This window comes from Phocoena phocoena, chromosome 11 (genome assembly GCF_963924675.1).
Source record: "Phocoena phocoena chromosome 11, mPhoPho1.1, whole genome shotgun sequence".
NCBI lineage: Eukaryota > Metazoa > Chordata > Mammalia > Artiodactyla > Phocoenidae > Phocoena > Phocoena phocoena.
In genome coordinates this window covers 25,140,861-25,161,179 of record NC_089229.1, presented here as the reverse complement: position 1 = coordinate 25,161,179, position 20,319 = coordinate 25,140,861, and the positions used below count along the sequence as shown (strand labels likewise).

General features: G+C 43.4%; 1 protein-coding gene across 1 annotated transcript; it reads left to right on the top strand.

Annotated features, from left to right (window-relative positions):
- The first annotated feature begins 141 nt into the window (after window positions 1–141).
- Window positions 142–17,363, top strand: AMDHD1 (amidohydrolase domain containing 1). Its single transcript, XM_065887633.1, has 9 exons — window positions 142–339; window positions 2,097–2,203; window positions 3,581–3,645; window positions 5,627–5,904; window positions 8,002–8,227; window positions 9,211–9,335; window positions 14,753–14,846; window positions 15,452–15,612; window positions 16,936–17,363. The coding sequence occupies exons 1-9, from the start codon at window positions 203–205 to the stop codon at window positions 17,021–17,023; spliced, it is 1,281 nt and encodes a 426-aa protein (XP_065743705.1). The 5' UTR covers window positions 142–202; the 3' UTR covers window positions 17,024–17,363.
- The last annotated feature ends 2,956 nt before the right edge of the window (window positions 17,364–20,319 follow it).

The following is a 20,319-nucleotide window of genomic DNA, read 5'->3' as shown; positions in this document are numbered from 1 at the left end:
CTGGTACTCTTATTGCCGGTTCGTAGTGGGGGGAGGCGCGCATCCCCGGCGGTCTGGACTGGCAGCTGCTACGAGCGCCCGCCCCAGCCCCGCCCCTCCTTGCTGGCCCCGGGCGGCGCCGCCTGCGGACCTGTCCCCTCTAACGCTGGCCGCCAGCGGCGGGAGCCGCACAGCTTCTGCTAGACCTGCGGTGCGCAGCGACATGGCGGACGGCCACCGCCTCCTGCTGGAGAACGCGCGGCAAGTGGTGCTGGTGTGCGCCCGCGGCGAGCGCTTCCTGGCGCGGGACGCGCTGCGCGGCCTGGCGGTGCTGGAGGGCGCCAGCCTGGTGGTGGGCACGTAAGTGGCCGCGCGCTCTGGAGCGGCGGGCGCCCCGGGTCGTGTGCTGGGTGGCACCGGTCAGCCAAGGCCCAGCTTGGTGCTCTTTCTGTAACTTGTGCGCTGTGGAGGGGAACGCGGTAACAGCCTTTTCGCACCCAGGGAGTCATTGGCACGCCTGCCTTTTAGGCGCCTGTTGCTAATGTATTTGGCCGCCTCCGGTTGTCATTCAGTTGAAGAAACCTCTCTCAAGCTGCACATCCCACTGGGGAGCGTCAAGATCCCGCTTCTGCTGATAAAATATAATTGCAGCAATCTGAAGGCGTAGGGGTTCTCTCCAATGCTTCTTGAAGTGCGGACGGGGGACCACCTGACTCAGACGGCCTGAGATTTTTCTTTTTAAAGACAGACTTCTGATGCCGCCCCCCCATCCCCAGATCTTTTTTCTTTTTTTCAAGTTTTATTGAGATATAATTGGCGTACAGCACTGTATAGATTTAAGGTGAACAGCACGATTTGACTTACATACATCATGAAATGATTACCAGTAAGTATAGTGAACATCCATCCTCTCATATAGATACAAATTCAAAGAAGTAGAAAAAATTTTTTTCCTTGTGACCAGAACTCCTAGGACGTATTCTTTGAACAACTTTCATAAGTAACATACAGCAGTGTTCATCATATTTATCATGCTGTACAGTACATCCCTAGTACTTATTTATCTTATAATTGGAAGTTTGTACATTTTGACTACCTTCATCCAATCCCCTCCACCCAGTCCCCACCTATCCCCAGGTCTTTTGAATCAGGATCTCTATGGGTGGAGTTCTGAGATCTGAATTTTTACAAAGCACGTCTCCCACCCACTTCGTCTGCACCCCAAAGCTTGAGAACCACAGAAAATGTTCAGATGGCGATGGTTTGGGGTGATAGATAATTAGGATTCAGCCACCAGAAAGAGAGGACATTTTCAGTTACTTTCATTTACACTTCTGAGAATAAAAGAACAGCCAGAGTTTGGAAGGGTGGACTTGGAGTGGTAATGGGGGTTGGGTGCCCATCTGAATTGGAGAGCCCATGGCACTGCGATTACACAAGTCTCATCCCTTATCTGAATCTGCTTAGGGTTGTGTAAGAGCCCAGCTTTTAGGGACTCTGTGTGTGTTTGTTTTTAATTAACAAAGAAATAAAAACATTCCCAGTGTTACTGTCAAAAACTTGTTAAAATGAGTTAACAGAATTGCATGGATGTAGGAACCTAGGGCTAGTTGATGGCTGTACTCCACGGAGGATCCAGACCCGATGCCTACTGTCTTGCTCAGCTGAGCACTGCCCTCTTGCTCACAGGCACTCCAACATCCAGGATTGCTGTGCCATCTCTCATTATGGTGTCTACATTCCAGCCAGTAGGAAGTAGGCAGAGAAAACGATCCTATTGGCTAGAACTTAGTCACATGGCCACACCTGGCTGATGGGAGACACGGAAAGGTGGTCATTATTCTGGGTGGTCATGCCTTCAGCTAAAATTTAGGAATCTAGCACTGTGGGAAAAGGGAACATTGATCTTGGGGAACAATTAGCAATCTCTGCTACACCTGATTTGACTTTTTGCCTTGCATGTGGCTAGAGTCAATTTCCAAAGACACACACTCAAGAAGGAAATACAATAAATATTGACTGACACAAAAAGGCATCAATAATGTGATCATTGGTCAAAATTTTCACAATATTTCCCCCAAAGTTAGTAATAATTTCTTGATTTTTTTTTTTTTCAGAGATGGGTTCATAAAAGCCATCGGTCCTGCTGATGCTATCCAAAAACAGTTTTCAGAAGAAACATTTCAAGAAAGAATTGACTGTTCCGGGAAATGCATCTTGCCAGGTATTAACCTCTTTTTCAGTAAAGCCCTCAAAGCAGTTTTAGTAGTGTAAAGAGGAAGAGTAGTAGCTTGTTTTAAACAAGGTTTCACAATATTATGAAAATATAATAGCTACCATTTATTGAATTTCTACTAGTAAATGTCTAGCTGCTTTACAAACACACTTTCATGTTGAATGAAACCGAACTGCCCTGGAAGGTAAGTATCATTATCTACACATTGCAGATTAGAACACTGATGTTTAGGGGTGAAATATCTTACCCAAGATCTCTAAACAGGTGAAGGGCAAACTGGGAGTCCCACCCATTCATTCACTCCACTTCTTCCCACTCATATGTTGAAGAGAACCAGCTGTGCTGGGCTTGGGTTCAAAAGCTGTTGGAAGAATTTTATTAATCCATGGCATAGGGGAGGCAAAGACAGCAAATTGCTCTCTGTAATTCCAGAATATACTCTAAATTTGTATAGAGTATGAAACAAAGGACCCATCTCCAGGCGAAAAAACATAAACCAAGAAACCCTAGAGGTTTCATTGAAGTTCATTTGTATCTTCAGTGATTGATAACAGAATCAATTTATTAACCATTATCTCCTACATTTTCTATGTTCTATGTAATCCTCTGAAACAAATTTCACAAATTTTGAGTTCTGCGCAAACACAGAGGCTAGGATTTATACTTGTGTGCTGTGTGCGTGTGACAGACCTTCTGCTATCTGGTCCTTGGGGGTCAGGAGAGAAAGTCAGGGTGAAACCTCATGAGAAGGAGCAGAATATGGTAGAGAATATATGGTGGGGACTTTTGATTTTACTCCGATCGGAACCACTAATGAGCCATTTAATCTATGAGGCACTTTGAATGTTCTGGAAGGACGGACTTTACCAAATTGTACTGGGATAAACAAAAGTTTCAAGTGACCATTTTATAGTTTCTCTTTAATTAAAATATTTTTCTTTCTTAAAGAAAGATTCATCTTTCTGATTTTATACTTTTCCTGCTCAAAGTTGAGGGTAGGGATAGTATTATTCTTTTTCACACCCAGATTCTTCCTTGGTCATATAGTCCTTGGTTTTGCTCAGCTAATAGATTTGACATCCTGTTTTAAAAGGTTGCTTGGTGAGCATGGATTTATTGGGCAAAAGGAGCTGTATTTCTTTAGGGGATATTTTCATCATGTTAAGTCACCCTCCTCCATTAGAGCCTTCTAGACCAACCATGCAGGGAGTCTTCTTGGAACCATGCAGACAAATTCTCCCTTCTCCCCCCTCCTCCAAGATGGCTGACCACCATCCTGCTTTCCTAAGAACTGTATAGTAGAGTCTGCCTGCTAAGTGCTTTCTGTTTCTTAACTTTAAATGTGATTTGATTTATTGATTACAGGTTTAGTGGATGCACACACACATCCAGTATGGGCTGGTGAAAGAGTTCATGAGTTTGCGATGAAGGTAACTGCAATAAACAATAGCAAATCAAAATAAAGCACAAATATAGACATGGTTTTCTAGAGTTTGTAGGCTGTTAGGCTTTACAACAAATGTTTACATGTCTTTTTAACGGATATTTTTACTGGCTTGGACTATGGAAATCAATTACAACAAAATTAACCAATTTATAACTTGGTACCAAACCTTTATACTGTGCCCAGGGCTGTCAGTCATTTCAAGTATAATAGTTTTCAAGCTGTTTTAGCTGCCGAATCCTCCTTTTAAAATAGAGCTGACCTGCTTTGCTCACTAATTTCTCCTCTCTTTTCTTTTCCTCATTCCATCCCTTGGTAGCCTTTGAAGGGACTCCAGGAAACAGTTTGAAAATCACCATTCATTGGGGTCAAACTTGGAAAAACATATTATTAATCACAAAAATAAAATGTCTTATATTGTTCCCACTTTTTTTCCAGAAAAATGAAACTTATTAAGAAACATAAATTGTAGTCTTTGTCAGTCATTAATTAGCTGCAGTCAACCCTCAAATCCCTGGTTTGAGCCATTTTCACATTGTTTATTTCCTGGTTTTTAGTAGACTTTATTTTTTAGAGTAGTTTTAGGTTCACAGAACAATTGAATGAAAGGTACAGAGATTTCCCATATACCACTGCTCCCTGCCCCCTGCCCAAAGCACAGCCTTTTCCATTTTCAACATCCCTGACCAGAGTGGTACATTTGTTACCATGGATGAACCTACATTGACACATCATCATCACCCAGAGTTCATAGCTTTCATGACTGTTGACTCTTGTTGTGCATCCTTTAGGTTTGGGCAAATGTGTAATGACATGCCCCCACCACTGTAGTATCATACAGAGTAATATTACTGCCCCCCAAATCTTCTCTGCTCTGCCTCTTCATCCCTGTCTCCCCCCAGTCCCTGGCAACCACTGATCTTTCTACTGTCTCCATAGTTTTGCCTTTTCCAGAATGTCATAGACTTGGAATCCTACAGTATGTAGCCTTTTCAGGTTGTTCCCTCCGTGTCTTTTCTTCACACTGTTTTTTAAAAACCTGTGTAGCCTAACAGCTAAATTGGATTATTTCAGAAAAAGAAAAAATTTCTTCAAAAATTGTCTACCTTTCTCAACAATCTAGAACTGTTTTTAAGACTTTCGTAAATCATTGAATTTCAGAGCCGAAAATCAACCTTAGAGATTTACGGTCCAATTCTCTCATTCAATGATGCAGAAAGTGATGCAAAAAGGGCCAAACCCATCAGGTGTTGGTTTTTTTTTTTTTAACACGAAATGAACGAAGATCATTTATTATAAAACCATTGAAACTTTCCTTAAAAGCTTGAGTTTGCAATAACTTGAACGTGACAGAATTAAGAACAGAAGGGAAGGGTGTGACTAAGGGAGCCCCGCAGGCGGGGACACTTTGTTTGCACCACACTCCCTGCTGCCCAGAGTAACAGGGGTCCAGTGGGATCCCAGAAAGAGCCTCTTTATTTGCTTGAGTGACAGAGGTCAGGCCCGAAACTCTAGGTGGCCAAATACTGAGGGGTGGAAATGCTCTGGGTCTCTTAGTGGGGACTTGAATAAACCACAGTGAGGTCCCTAATCGCCTAAGCTTTGCTTTCTCATAGGTACCGAGACTAGCTGGTACACACCGAGACTGACTGGCTTGTTAAAATACCGAAATACTTTTGTACCTGTTGGTAAACTGTCGCTAGCCTGAGGCCCCAAGTCCTCCCCACATCTCCCATTTCTGCCATCCCAGTCCCTTCCTGAAACACCTCTGACCCCTGCAACTCCCCACCACCCTGGCAGAGTAGGGACTTCCAGAAGGATGGTGCCCCACCATCCTTCCTGATCGGTTGGTGCCTGTGCCATATCGATTGTCAGTCATGTCGAATATCACCCCTGTACGTAGGTTCTGTAGAGCTGCCTGCAACCTCCCTGCATTTTGCAGACCTAAGGGTGAACTGTGTGTTCAGTTGGCAGGAGCCACATACATGGATATCCACCAGGCTGGAGGAGGGATCAACTTCACGGTGGAGCGCACGCGCCAGGCCTCGGAGGAGGAGCTGTTCAGTTCCTTCCAGCAGCGGCTTGGGTGCATGATGAGGGCGGGGACAACGCTGGTGGAGTGCAAGAGCGGATACGGCCTCAGCCTGGAGACGGAGCTCAAGATGCTACGCGTGATTGAGCGCGCCCGGCGGGAGCTGGACATCAGCATCTCAGCCACTTACTGCGGGGCTCACTCGGTGCCAAAGTAACCTCAGCCGAAGGGACCGGGGTTTAACTCAGGGTACTGAGAACGCAGAAGGGCTCACGTGGTGCCTAAGTGGGGCTGCGTTCTCCAGGGAGTGAAGGTGCACCAGCACATTAGCTCTTGCAGAGGGACCAGTGGAACCTTTGGAAAGGTGTTCTGATTCCAACCTTCAGGCGTCTCACACACATGGGTTTAGGAAGGCGGGCCCCACCAGACCCATTCGTTTGCAAGTCCCTTAATAGTGAAGGAAGAGGAGATGTTCAAAACTCTTGGTTAACAAAAAGAAATTCCCCTGATAGGTCCTTTAAAATGACAGATATTAATTTAAATAGTTTCATGACAGTGAGCCCTGAGCCCAAAGGCACTTCAGGAATTGAGTAACACCCCGTGGGAGGTAGATCAAATCTTGATGTCAAGATGACGTAGGGAGGTTTTTATTTTTGTTCATCTGTTTGCTTGTTTAGCAGCAAACATTTTTGTTTTAATGCTGTAAATGTTTTTTTCAACTTTCCTCTTTACCTAGAAAGTTCCTACTGTATGGATTTGCTGTAGAGAATTCTCTCCCCTTCTGCATCTGCATCTCATCCATCCCGGAATTACTAGATCAGAAGGCCTGCAGTCCTAGAACCAAACGATCCAAAAGAAATCCAGGACTTGAAAATTCGCAGATGTCTCCAAAGTCTTAGTGCAGTTTTAAGTGGTGATGACTAACTTAGATAATAAATGCTGCAGGCTTACAAAAATGGTTTAATCACATAAATAACCCATTTAATTAAGTCATATTCATAAGTTAATTAAATCTTTTAAGGTTAATCATTAAAAAATGTGTACATTTCTTTAGTTCTGTGAACTTTGACAAAGAAAAATTTAATGTTAATATTTCATTTACCATCTTTAATCAAAGGAACTAAAAAAATTAACATTGAAATTATTATGAAAAATTTACAGAACTAAGTAGAAAAGAAATAGAAATACTTAATATTTCCAATGATGTCTGTCGTATGTTTTTAGCATTTATACTTCTGAAATTATTATGGCTTGAAACTGCACTAAGACTTTGGGGATATCCTGTCTATTATAGTCTGTTTTTTTTGTTTTTTTTTTTTTTTAGTAGGAAAGACAATGTGACATGGCAGAAAAGTCTCAGGCTTTGGAGGGACACCAGACCTGGGTTTGAGTCTAGCTTAGCTACTTCCAGATGGGTGATTTTGAGTTAAGTTTTGATCACTTAACTTTTCTGAACATGAATTGCTTATCTGTAAACCAGCTAAATAACACGCTTATCCTGTATGGTTGTCTCGAGAATTAGAAACAGCATATATAAGTACGTGTCTCCTCAGAGCCCACTTCTATCTACCCACCCAGATGGTTTTTGCTGAGAGCCTTCTGTGTGCCAAACACAAGGCTAAAGTTTTACAGAAAATTTCTCCATCTGCCAGTGAGCCTCTGAGGTCTGATCTTGATCCCCGAAGATAAAGCCTGAGGCCCAGAGGATGCCAAATGACGTCTACATTATGTGTCCAAAGTTATACGGCTAGCAAGTGGCGCAGCTCTGTGTCTGACTTCAAAAGCCCAGACCTTTCTCATGTATAACTACCCCAGAATCTTAGAAAGAATTTCAGGGCCTCCTACTGTCTTCTTCCCCTATGTCTGATGAGACAGAAAGCCTTAGGCAGATGCTCCTAGAAACAGTGTGGAGGAAGAAAAAGTCAGGGAAACAGCTTGGCCCAGGTAAGGGGCTCACGGTTGGGTTGTCAGGGAAGCATCCAGGATGTCCTCTACGTGTCCTTGACAAGAAGATTCAGTTTTTCAGCCAGGCATTCCCAAAGGCAACCCAGATGTGCCAGAATGGATGAACCATCTGAGTCTCTGCCTATAGGGTCAGTGTATACAGAAGTCTTATCAATACCTCTGCTATGTAGGCTCATCCCGATTGCTAAGAGTCCTGAGTTATAGCTTTGATCTTCTCTTTACCTTTCTGGGGCTTGGGGTCATTCACCTACAATTTCTCAGGTTCTCCAAGTGCCAAAAAAACCCTTTCTCCAATTAAAAAAAAAAAAACTTGCCCACGGTAATCTCACTTTCTTCTTCCCTCAGAGGAAAAACTGCTACTGAAGCCGCTGATGACATCATCAATAACCACCTCCCAAAGCTGAAGGAACTTGGCAGAAATGGGGAAATACACGTTGACAATATAGATGTGTTCTGTGAGAAGGGCGTCTTTGATCTCGATTCCACCAGAAGGATTCTTCAAAGTGGGAAAGATATAGGGTTACAGATTAACTTCCATGGGGATGAACTCCACCCAATGAAGGCTGCTGAGGTATGGGTGACCTTTTGCTTTTCCTTTGTCGACACTCGTGCTGTGGAAAACTTAATGAGTTTGTTCCAAGGAAGGAGTAACCATCTGAAAAGATAGAGAACGGGGAAATTGGTTTGAAATATGTGCAGGTTGGTGTGGTTGAGCCTTGGAATCCCAGACTCTTTTGCTGATCATTTACTTTTATTATTTCCTCCTGGTGATACTAGTAGAAAAAAGAAGTACCTCTGTGATCTCATTCACTAAATTCACAACCTATTTTGACTGGCACGCAAAGCCACCCTAGCTCAGTCTGTTAATGTCACAGGTAGCTTCTAGGGCCTTTCTGTGACAGCATCCAGAGGGCTTTTAGTGGAGCATACCATTAATAACCACAGGATGACTTTAAAATCTATGTGTCTTCTCCAGATTAATGTATTCATGCTTTCTACAAATAGTTGAGTATCTGCCGTGTGCCGGGCATTGTTCTAGGCACTGAGAATTCAGCAGTAAGACGCACCAAACCCCTGCAGTTGGGGGTCTAGCTCTTTCCTCTAAGCCCTGGAGCTACATAAACAACTGCCCCTGGGGCATAAATACAGATGTAGATAGTCTACATGTGTCTCGACCACCACGCGTTCAATATGATCTCTTAATATCACGTCCAAATCTTGTCCTGTGTTTCCTGCCCCAGTGAATGACATCATTATCCATCTGTTGCCTAAATCGAGACCCTGGATGTCATTCTGACTCCTCCCTCCCCCTCACCTACTGCATTTCAGCCAACCAGCAAGTCCTCCCAATTCTCCTCCTAAATATCTCTGGATCCACTTCACCACACTGCCCACTTCAGATCACCGAGCTTGTGCTCGTGAGAGGTAGTTGGCAAGAAATCTTAATAATAGAGTGCTGTTTATTTTTGCAGGAAAAAACATTTGCTGGCACGTTATTGATTTGTTGTTGCTGTTGGTGAAACTTCTCTCTGTCTCTCTGCCCATTTTGTTTAGCTCGGGGTGGAACTGGGAGCCCAGGCAATCAGTCACCTGGAAGAAGTGAGTGATGAAGGCATTGCTGCCATGGCAGCGGCCAGGTGCTCTGCTGTCCTCCTGCCCACCACGGCCTACATGCTGAGGTGAGGTTGTTTCTCCCCCCAACATGAGAGCTGCAAGTATAAGCTGTGGACACACAGACTTCCAAGATGCCCCAAATATTCATCACCCTTACAAATCCCTTAAAAATGCAGATCAAGGGCTTCCCTGGTGGCGCAGTGGTTGCGAGTCCGCCTGCCGATGAAGGGGACACGGGTTCGTGCCCCGGTCCGGGAAGATCCCACATGCCACGGAGCGGCTGGACCCGTGAGCCATGGCTGCTAAGCCTGCACGTCCGGAGCCTGTGCTCCGCAACGGGAGAGGCCACAACAGTGAGAGGCCCGCGTACTGCAAAAAAAAAAAAAAAAAAAAAATGCAGATCAGGAAAACTTAGCTCATGGAAGATGCTAATACTGGTATGATATTTGTAATGAATTACCCCGAGGAAGGAGCTTAGACCCAAATTGTGTTTGAGTGGTGGGATTACTGGGGAGAGTGGCGCTTTCTTTTTCTTTCTTCCTCATTTTTGGAATTTTCCAATTAAAAATCAATATGCATTACTTTTATAATTAGAAAATAGTGATATAGGCTTTATACTTTAAAAAAACATGCATAAGATATTAGGGATATTTCACAGTATTCTGAATCTGAATGAGCTGCTTTCTAAGAGGATACAAGTGGGGACCATAATCCTCATAAATCCTGGGAGTGGGAGGAAAGAGGAGATGTCTAAGTATATTTTGTGGCACCTCCCCGGGGATTTGGCTGTGTGCCCTCAATGGATTGAGTCCGTGTAGTCCATCTTTTATCACGGCCATTGCTCCAGTTCAAATATGAGACCTGAGGTCTCCTGACTCATTGAACCACTTCCATGACAGCCACCGAATTTGTGGTCAGAAGGTCCAGCATTCAAGAGGCAGTTGATTTCCTCTTAGGACTGGGTGCCTTCTCTGCGGCTGTGATACATGTTTTTTTGTGGGGAGGGGCGTGATTCCGCAGTTACGGCCTTAGGACAGCGGTTCTCAAACGTGGAGTGATTTTGCTCCTCGGGATATTTGACAGTATCTGGAGACATTTTTGGTTGTCACAACTAGGGGGTGTCACTGGCATCTAGTGGGTAGAGGCCAGAGATGTTGCTAAACATCCTACAGTGCACGGAAAAACCTTCTACAACAAAGAATCATCCAGTCCAAGACATTAATTGTGCTGTGATTGAGAAACTGCCTGAGGGATTGGAAAAACAGGTTCAAGTAACTTTTTTTTTTTTTTTTCTATGGTGCGCGGGCCTCTCACCGTTGTGGCCTCTTCCGTTGCGGAGCAGAGGCTCCGGACGCGCAGGCTCAGCGGCCATGGCTCACGGGCCCAGGCACTCCACGGCATGTGGGATCCTCCCGGACCGGGGCACGAACCCGTGTCCCCTGCATCAGCAGGCGGACTCTCAACCACTGCGCCACCAGGGAAGCCCATCAAGTAACTTTTATAAGGGAGAAGAAAGGAATATTGCAGTGCTTTTTTCAAATTTATTATGATTTTATACACACATATATATATAAAATATTATACATTTCTCTTATTACTATTCTCTTAAAGAGTAGACATAAGGTAGGTTACCGTCAGGAAATATCCATCAATAACTACTCTCAGTATGATCAGCTGCTTTTCTTGCAAATCTCAATAGTCATCAGAGTCATCAATCAAGACTTAATCTGGTTAATTTTCCACCACCCAAGCAATAAGTTTTTACAAAAGAAAAGGATTCCTTTAACTCACCTTGAATCTCTTAAGACAGAGCAAAAATCTGAGACCTGCGGTGCTGGAGGGCAGTTCAGCATTAAAAGTCTGCACTTTGTCCCTATGCCAGTGGCAGCTGCCACGTGCCATCACCACAAGATGGGTTTAACATTCTGTTTGGATGACAGGGGCAACCAAAGGGAAAGCCACGCTCTTCTCTGGCTTCTCTGTTTCTGTATTTCTCTGATCTCTCCATCAGGAGGAACCTGCAGGTTTCCCCGCTGCGCCCTGAACTCTCTTGACTCTCATTTCCGGAATAACCATTGCCTTATGCCACTCAAGGGCTTCTTTTAATCATTATTTTATGCATCTTTGTATATAATATTTAAATTTATTCAGGACACATTCACCTTAGCTTATCTGGAGCCCCCGTTATAATTTTACTGCCTTGTACATACATATATTTTTCCTCCTTAAGTAGTTTGGGAAAGGGAGGGGAGGCCGTCAGAGTGACCAGCAGGGAAATTTTAACGTCTACCCTTTCCTCACTCTGTATCTCTGCTTCACTCACCTCACTCACGCATTGTCCTAGCAGAGAAACACTATTTTAAGTGGTCCTGGAAACTGCCTGTTGTAGACTGGGAATGCTTCAAGGGCAAGTGTCACCTTTGTACCCCCAATCCTTGATTAATTTCTGTATTCAACATGCGTGTTGGGGGCCCATTACTTGTCAGGCACTGTTCTAGGCACTGTGGATCCAGCCACAAGTAAAACAGAGTCTTGTCCTCAAGGAGCTTACATTCTAATGGGGAGAGACAGACAATGTGCAAACTGACCAACGAACATAGAAAATGTCAGGTGATGCTTGGTGCTGTGAAGACAATCCAGGTGAGGCGAGAGGATAGAGAGTGTTTGAGGGGAGGGTGCTGTGTTTTTAGGATGGTCAGGGCAGGCTTTTGGAGGAGGGGACATTTGGGCAGAGACCTCCAGGAAGTGAGGGAGCAAGCCATATCTGGGGGAAGGAGCCGGGATAACTAGAAGAGTGTTCTGAGTGGATGGATGGTGAGTGCAGCGGTAGAAATGCACTGAGAGTATTTGAGGAACAGCAAGAGTGAGGCCAGAGAGGCACAAGCCAGGCAGGGAGAGATAGGAGACGAGGCCAGAAAGAGGGGCAGTTCTTGAAGGGCTGAGTTCATGGTGCAGACAGCAAGCCCACGGGAAGCCACTGAGAGTGGTTCAAAGCACGGCGACATGATCTAACTTATTTTTCTAAAAAATCCCTCTGGCTGCTAGGAAGAGAATATATTTTAAGGGCTTGAGGGTAGAAGCAGGAAAGCCAGTTAGGATGGTCTTAACAAATATCCTAGCAAGCAATGATGGTGACTTGGATGCAGGGTGATAGCAGAGGGATATAAAAATGAGTTGGATTCTGGATATAGTTTTAAGGGGGAGCCAACAAGATTTTCTGATGGGTTGGATGTGGACTGTGAGAAATGACTCAAGGATGACTCTGAGGCTTTAGTACCTGGCACAGAGTTTTCACTAATGGGATGGTTTTAGAATGACTGGCTGAGTTAATGACCAGGCAAGTTTTATTGGTCTCCATGTGTTAGATACCATATGCTTTTCATTGAAGCTGCTAAGAAGTCCCTGTATTTTGGGGAGAAAATAAAACTGAGGTGCAATGAAAACACAATAATAAAAAATTAAAGAATTCCTTTAACAAAAGATAATCAATCAGCTATTAATACCAGGCACTGTACTGGTACTAGAGACACAACGGTGAATAAGACACACATGGTCCTTCACGGAATTTGCAGTCTAAGCGTATGAAACATGATAAATGAATAGACAGTAATACCTATAGAGGTAATGAAAAGGATAATCACTTCTGGCTGAGTGACCAGGGAAAGTGAGCATGGGTGGGTGAGAGGTGAGCTGGGCCTGGGAATATGAATGCATTTCAGGGAGGGGTGGATATTCTAGGCAAGGAGAACGGCAGACTCAGAAATGTACAAATAGAAAACCCCAGTGGTTCGAGTGCAGTATTGGGTAGGACAGGGATGAGAAAGGAGGCCCTGAAAGAAGTGTGGGCTCAGTTTGTGGGGAGCCTCGAATGCCAAACTTAGGTGGACTTTGTATAAAACATAAATAGAACCTATTCTGAGCACAGAATTATTATTAATTATTAATAATTGATATATTAATTATTAATAATAAAGTTATTCTATTTTTTGCCATATTTAGTACACTCCTAGAATATAACAGTATCATTCATTCATTCAATCAAAAATATTCATTAGCCAGAGACAGGACTGGGTGCTGGGACAAATTATAAGAAAAAGAAATAATCCTTTCAGTGATCCTTAGCCCCTGCTGGACTTGCCAGCAGAGGGGCAGGTGTAATAGTCTCAATACTTTACAACCAACCGATCAATCAAATTGAACTTAAGACTAGAGTAGGGTCTCAAAGGAGGGGTCAGGGTTACCCTCAGCAGCTTTATTTAAAGACAGCTCCTGGGCAGTACAGGTTCATAATGGCTGAGTACCAGTCCACTATCATTGTCACGAAACAATAGCTATTGTTTCTAAAATGGAGGGGTGTGGGGCGCTGGGGAAGCCAGAGGAAATGAGGGCCAACAAGGTGACTGGGAAGGCTTTCCAGCGGAGGTCTCTCCTTGACCAAACTTCATTCAGGCTCCTCTGAGCCCCTCTCTCCACTAAACCTCAATCTTGCCTATAAACCTACAGGCTCTTAGCACAAATGATTTTATTCACCCACCCTCCCCAACATTATGAGACTTGAACAAACACTGGAATAGTTTCTAACAGCTCCAGGATGCCTCCCTAGAATGAGCCCAGGCCCCCTTAGAATACCTGTCTGAGAAAGCCCAACCTGCCAGGAAAATTAACTGTTTTTTCCAGTAAAACCTGGTGATAGGCAGATAGGCCTCTGAACTTCCTCTTAGAGCAGTTACTTTAAAAAGCTTGCAAGGGCTTCCCTGGTGGCGCAGTGGTTGAGAGTCCGCCTACCGTTGCAGGGGACACGGTTCATGCCCCGGTCCGGAAAGATCCCACATACCGCAGAGCGGCTGGGCCTGTGAGCCGTGGCCGCTGAGCCTGTGCGTCCGGAGCCTGTGCTCCGCAGCGGGAGAGGCCACAACAGTGAGAGGCCCACGTACCGCAAAAACAGAAAAAAAAAGCTTGCAAGGAGGTCAGGGAGATACCCAATCCAGGAAGAAGCACAGATATGTTACATATTAGTTTCTTGGGCCTTCAAAAATTTAAAGACCTATAATAATGTTTGAGACCCTCTCTCCCTCCCTCCCAAAAAAAGGAGAGGGAGAGATATGAACAAAAAATTGTAAAATATTAATTTAAAAAGCATTATTTAAACCTCATTGTTTATATTTGGGAGTCAAAAAAAGTTTATTACATTTGAAAACAATTTTAAGTTTTCTTCCTTTGCAAGAATCTCTGAATATATATAAAGATTATCATGATAATCCCAAATTTAAAAGGTTAGCCATAGCCAAGTGATTTCAAAAGCAGGCTGATACAAATCAGGAGTCCTGCTGGACGCCACCACTAATCACTTAAGCTTGAGTTTCTGTTTCTTCTTCCAGAACACGAAAGGGTTGGATATCTTTAAGTCTGCTTCAACTCTGAACATCTGTTCTTCAAAAGTTCCACTTCTAGAGACTGACATCATTTTTTTCCCTCTCCTTAGACTGAAGCAACCTCGAGCCAGAAAAATGTTAGATGAAGGGGTAATAGTCGCTCTGGGCAGCGATTTCAACCCTAATGCGTATTGTTTTTCAATGGTAATTATTTTTAATGTGCCTTTCATAGTCTATGAAACTTCTACCAAGCATATAAATAATTTAAAAATATTTCACTAACTGTTAAAATGTTTCAAAGATCTGAAAAGATTTTCCTGTGAAACAAGAAAAGAGTGTGGACAGCAGTGTAATTGGATATTTCTGTGCCACTTGAATGCCTCCAGGCTGAGAGAGAAGAGAGAAGGTTCTATTGATACTATGCTTTGATGCAGCCTCTGGGCACTGTGGTTTTACAGTAACCTATTTCCCCTCTCAGAATTGCATAAGCTCAAGGAAGTTTAGTAAGTTTTAGTAAGTAAATATGGAGGTGAGCTTCATCTTACACAGTAAGTGGCCTTGAAAAGTAATAAATAAATATTAAATACATATAGGGGGTGGGTGGGTAAGTAATCTCTATAATAAACGAATCTTTCCCAAAGCATAAGGAGCTTTACGAGTAAATGTAAATTTAACTTTTCTCATACTAATTTAGCCAGCTCCACTTATACATTTAACTATCATTATTTGTTGTGCTGTGTTGAGAAATGTCCTAGGTGGCAGCTGCCGTTTTGTTGCTTTTCTCCAATGCTTTTCTTTTCCCGTCTTAGCCGATGGTCATGCATCTGGCCTGTGTGAACATGAGAATGTCCATGCCCGAGGCCTTGGCCGCTGCCACCATCAATGCCGCTTATGCCCTGGGAAAATCTCACACTCATGGATCTTTGGAAGTAGGCAAATGGGGAGACCTCATTATCATCAATTCATCCAGGTGAGTGTTCTCCCAGCTGAGCCATTTTATTGTATGCCCACTGTAATATGGAGACTTGGTTTAAATCCCTTTTCCACTGATTATTAGTGTCAGGCTCTGTATAAGCTCAGCAGCTACCCAGTCTTCTTAGTGTCACCCCTTTCTAAGCAAAAACTCTCCCTCCAGGTCCTAAACTGCAGGGTAGGCCAACTTTTCTGGTCTCTTCATCCATCTTATATCTTTCATGGATCTCCAGGTTTCTGTTCTGTTTACCTGGACTTTGGACTTGTGCCCCCTGGCCTGTGTTTGTTTTTCTTCTTGGGTTCTGACCTTTTCTGCTTGTGTTGGGCCACGCAGGTCCCAGCTCTGGCTTGTCATCCTGGTTCTGATTCATTACCTCTCTGACTTCTCATTCCTGCTGGATCCCAAAAGCCTTGCTTCAGTTTTCCTGCCTCATGTTTTGTATTACTCACTCACAGCCTGCTGCCTCCTGGGCCTCCAGTGTAACAAGCTGAGCTTTATTGTTCTAAATCTTAAAGTTGTGAATCCTATGGTGTCTGGACCCTAGCAAGCCTCTGCCAGGCCTTGGACCTCATGTTCAACAGAAGAGAGTGGCTCCACCATAATTCTACTCTCAAGGGTCATAAGCCATTGTCTCTATCGAGAGTGATGCTGGTGTTACCACTCATGCATCATTTAACTGAAGCAAATTTTTTTTTTTTTTTACTGTTCCAATAACACTTTATGGACATTGAAATTTGAATTTTATATAATTTTTATGTCACAGAATATTATTGTCTTTGTTTTCCATTTTAAGTCCTAATTTAGAAAACCCCAAACAAGACTATCTTAGCTCAAGAGCAATAAAAAGCAAGCAGCAGGCCAGATTTGGCCCACAGACCACAGTTTGCCAACTGCTAGTCCAGAACAGTGGTTCTCAAAGTGCAGTCCCAGCAGCAAGGGCATCCTCTGAGAATTTGTTGGAAATGCAACTTCTCAGGCCTCTTGGACAGTCTACCAAACCAGAAACTCCAGGAGTGGGCCTAGCATCTCTGTCTTAAAAAGTCTTCTAGGTGAAAAAGATACATGCTAAAGTTTGAGAAGCACTGATCTAGAGTCATTGTTCTAATGTGAATCAAATATTTTAAGATCAAATACTTAATATCATTAAACAATATTGGATTTATCATAGACTAATTATCATAGTACTCTACCATTTTTTAAAAAGCCCAAATATTAACTACTAAGTGTAAAAAAATTTTTAGAGAATGTATTTTGACATTAGCATTTATTGACAGAGTGATGATTTTGACTTGTATCCGTTTATGTTTGATTTCTTTCTAGATGGGAGCATTTGATTTACCAGTTTGGAGGCCATCACGAATTAATTGATTATGTTATAGCTAAAGGAAAAGTCATCTATAAAAAATGATTGATCTGTAAGGAAAGAGCACACTGTCCTACTGTTTAAGTCAATACAGTTATATTAAAAGTTAAAATACCTTAGTAGGTTACCAGAATGATGTCACTTAAATCTATTTCTGTATTTTGTTTATCCACTTGAAAAACCCAGGGGATTCACTTATTTTAACATGTGCACCTGGACGTATAAGCAAGTAAACCATTGGTGATGATAATCTCAAAGGATTAAATTACTTCACAAAGATTTTCTATACATATTCTGCAGGTTAATATGGTGGAGTATCACAGAAATGCCTTTGTGGGGAAATGCAGATTGGCAAATAGGTAGACATGGCTTAAAATTCCCATTTTGCTTCTACTTTTCAAATTTCAATTCTTAAACTATATTTACTGAAAATTGCGGGGGGTGGGGGAGTGGGAAATCCAAGTCAAATGCCACAGACTAAGCTAAAATGTAGCCATCTGTAATAAGCAAATAGTTTTTCTTTTCCCCACACAGTGTGTCTTTCTAGGTGCTCTTCGAATGCATTAGGGTCCTCTGAGGGAGGGTGTTCTTCTGTTTTCTTCTCAGCCCTTGCAATAGAGCTTCACAGCAGAGCTCAGGACTTGTCATTTTGTACACAAGTATAGGGACCTTCTTGTAATGGATGCATTTTGACCAAATCCAATAATGTAATTTTTAAAAAAGTTTTAGATTCTTCACATTACAAATGTATAAAAAAATCTATAGCTTTCAATAAATATTTGCTGTCACTATTATTGTTGTTGTTTACAGCCCTGGAAGCCAGTCAGTGGTGTCTATTAGAACCTTTTAGGAAATGAACAAATTACAGAAGAAAGTGTATTACATAAAGAAAAAGTGGATGATTATATAAACGAGTGTTTCTAAAGCCATGTGTTTACTTGAAATGTTTTTAAACGCTTTGATCATTCTTACAATCACAGCTGCATGATAAAACTTTGTCCTATTTATGAAGAAATGACTAGAGAAGTAAACATTAAGTACCCAAATTATCACCTATTTGAAGTTAATAGAGCCTGAACCAATGAGGCTTTACTGTATTCAACATAGATCAACTCAAGATACCCCTTGTCAGAAGGTTAAGGGTAACAGGACACATCGCTATCACGGGCTAGTAGCGTGGGGTACCTGGAGCTCTGCCCCTCACATGCTTGGCAAAGAAGCCGTGAGGGGGTGTGGGAAGCACGAGTTGCTGTGGGAGACGCCTCCCCTATGACCAGTTTCCTAGTCGATGGTGGGAGTTTGGGATGCAGGAGATACATATAAAGGCCCAAACTAAAGATTAGGTCTGTCCTGGAACCCAAGCCACGTAGAAGTATATCCTTATAACTACGGAATAAAAAGGTGAAGCACTTCCTATTTTCTTTCTAGGAGATATTCACTCTACACAAGGAGTGTTCATGCCTTTTTTGAATGAAAGCAGAAGATACCCACCTGGAACTGCTTTAGTCCTCCCAGGCCAGTGTCCTGTAAGCTCTTGCAACTCATAGGAGCTGGCTGGAAATGCAGAACTTCAGTTCTACTCCAGACCTGCTGAAACAGAATCTGGTCTTGACAAGCCCACAGGTATTTGTATGCCCGTTCAAGTCTGAGAAGGGCTGTGGTCTAGACCCTAGCCACACGGACTTTCACACTGTGCCTCAAAATCGCCATTTGTTTTTGCTGCTCCAGGCCTTGCAGCACTGTTCCCTCTGCCTGGAGTGCTTGCCCTCTCTTCTCTAAGTGGGAAGTCAGAGCTAGCCACTGCCCCCCACACCAAGCTCCCATCCCTCTATGATAGCCTCTATAGCATTGCAATCAAACTGTCTTTCCCTTTAGATTGTGTGTTAGTAGAGGGCAGTGGCCTGGTCACGTCCCCAGGATCTAGTGTAGTGACTGGTTCATAGTAGGCGATCAGTGAATGAATTAATGAATGGCTACACAAGCATACAGACGGTCCTAGGGAAAACTGCTTATTAAAACACACTCAGCAGTCCAACCCAGGAATGCAGTGTTAAGGAAAATACTTGTTATGTATATTGGAAAAAGCATATGAATTCCGGAATATAATGGATGATGCTTACGGGGGGAGTAAAGTGGAAAAGTGAAACCCAGCGAGAAACAATTCCATGGCTGGTGGAAAAGGGCATGGCCATCCTCAGCTTGAGAGATTGGAAAGATTTTGATGTGAGGGAAAGGCTCCGGAGATGGAGCATCATGGGGTGTACAGAAGGGGGGGGTGCCTGAGTCTTCCTAGAGTGGAGGGTTCAGCGGGGGTGGGGAAGGTCAGATCGACTCAGGTTGGGTCTTAGTTGCTGCACGAGGGCTTTCTCTAGTTGCGGCGAGCAGGGACTACTCTTTGTTGTGGTGCACGGGCTTCTCATTGCGGTGGCTTCTTTTGTTGTAGAGCACGGTCTGTAGGCACACGGGCTTCAGTAGTTGTGGCTCGCGGGCTCCAGAGCACAGGCTCAGTAGTTGTGGCGCATGGGCTTAGTTGCTCTGCGGCATGTGGGATCTTCCCGGACCAGGGCTTGAACCCGTGTCCCCCGCACTAGCAGGCGAATTCTTAACCACTGTGCCACCAGGGAAGTCCTGGAACTTCATTCTTAAAGTCAGGGGAAGCCACTGCAAGTTTCTGAACAGGTTAGGCCCAGTACAAGAGTGTTGTGGCAGAAAGATTAATCTGGTTTTAGTGAACAGAGTAGGCACTCAGGTATGTGCTGTGTGAGTGGACTCTGGCAAGACACCTTAACCAAGTCCTCTGGTGGAGACAGTAGGAGGTATCAGGTGCTAGAAATCTGGGTGGAAAGCTCTGGAAATGGCACAGTGAGATGTGAACGCACTGACTAAATTTGGTTTGAAAAATAAGGAAGTTCCTCTATGACATACATCACAGCAAGACCCTTTTTGACCCGCCTCCTAGAGTAATGGAAACAAAAACAAAGACAAACAAATGGGACCTAATGAAACTTAAAAGCTTTTGCACAGCAAAGGAAAACATAAACAAGATGAAAAGACAGCCCTCAAAATCCGAGAAAATATTTGCAAACGAAGCAAGTGACAAAGGATTAGTCTCCAGAATTTATAAGCAGCTCATGCAGCTCAATATCAAAAAAACAAACAACCCAGTCCAAAAATGGGCAGAAGACCTAAACAGACATTTCTCCAAAGAAGATATGCAGACTGCCAACAAACACATGAAAGGATGCTCAACATCACTAATCATTAGAGAAATGCAAATCAGAACTACAATGAGTTATCATCTCACACTGGTCAGAATGGCCATCATCAAAAAATCTACAAAC

Excerpts from the sequence above, each read along its gene's own strand:
- AMDHD1 (XM_065887633.1), top strand. The coding sequence starts at position 203 with ATGGCGGACGGCCACCGCCTCCTGCTGGAGAACGCGCGGCAAGTGGTG. Across the intron at positions 8,228-9,210 it reads ACCCAATGAAGGCTGCTGAG|CTCGGGGTGGAACTGGGAGC; the intron begins GTATGGGTGACC and ends CATTTTGTTTAG. Across the intron at positions 15,613-16,935 it reads ATTATCATCAATTCATCCAG|ATGGGAGCATTTGATTTACC; the intron begins GTGAGTGTTCTC and ends ATTTCTTTCTAG.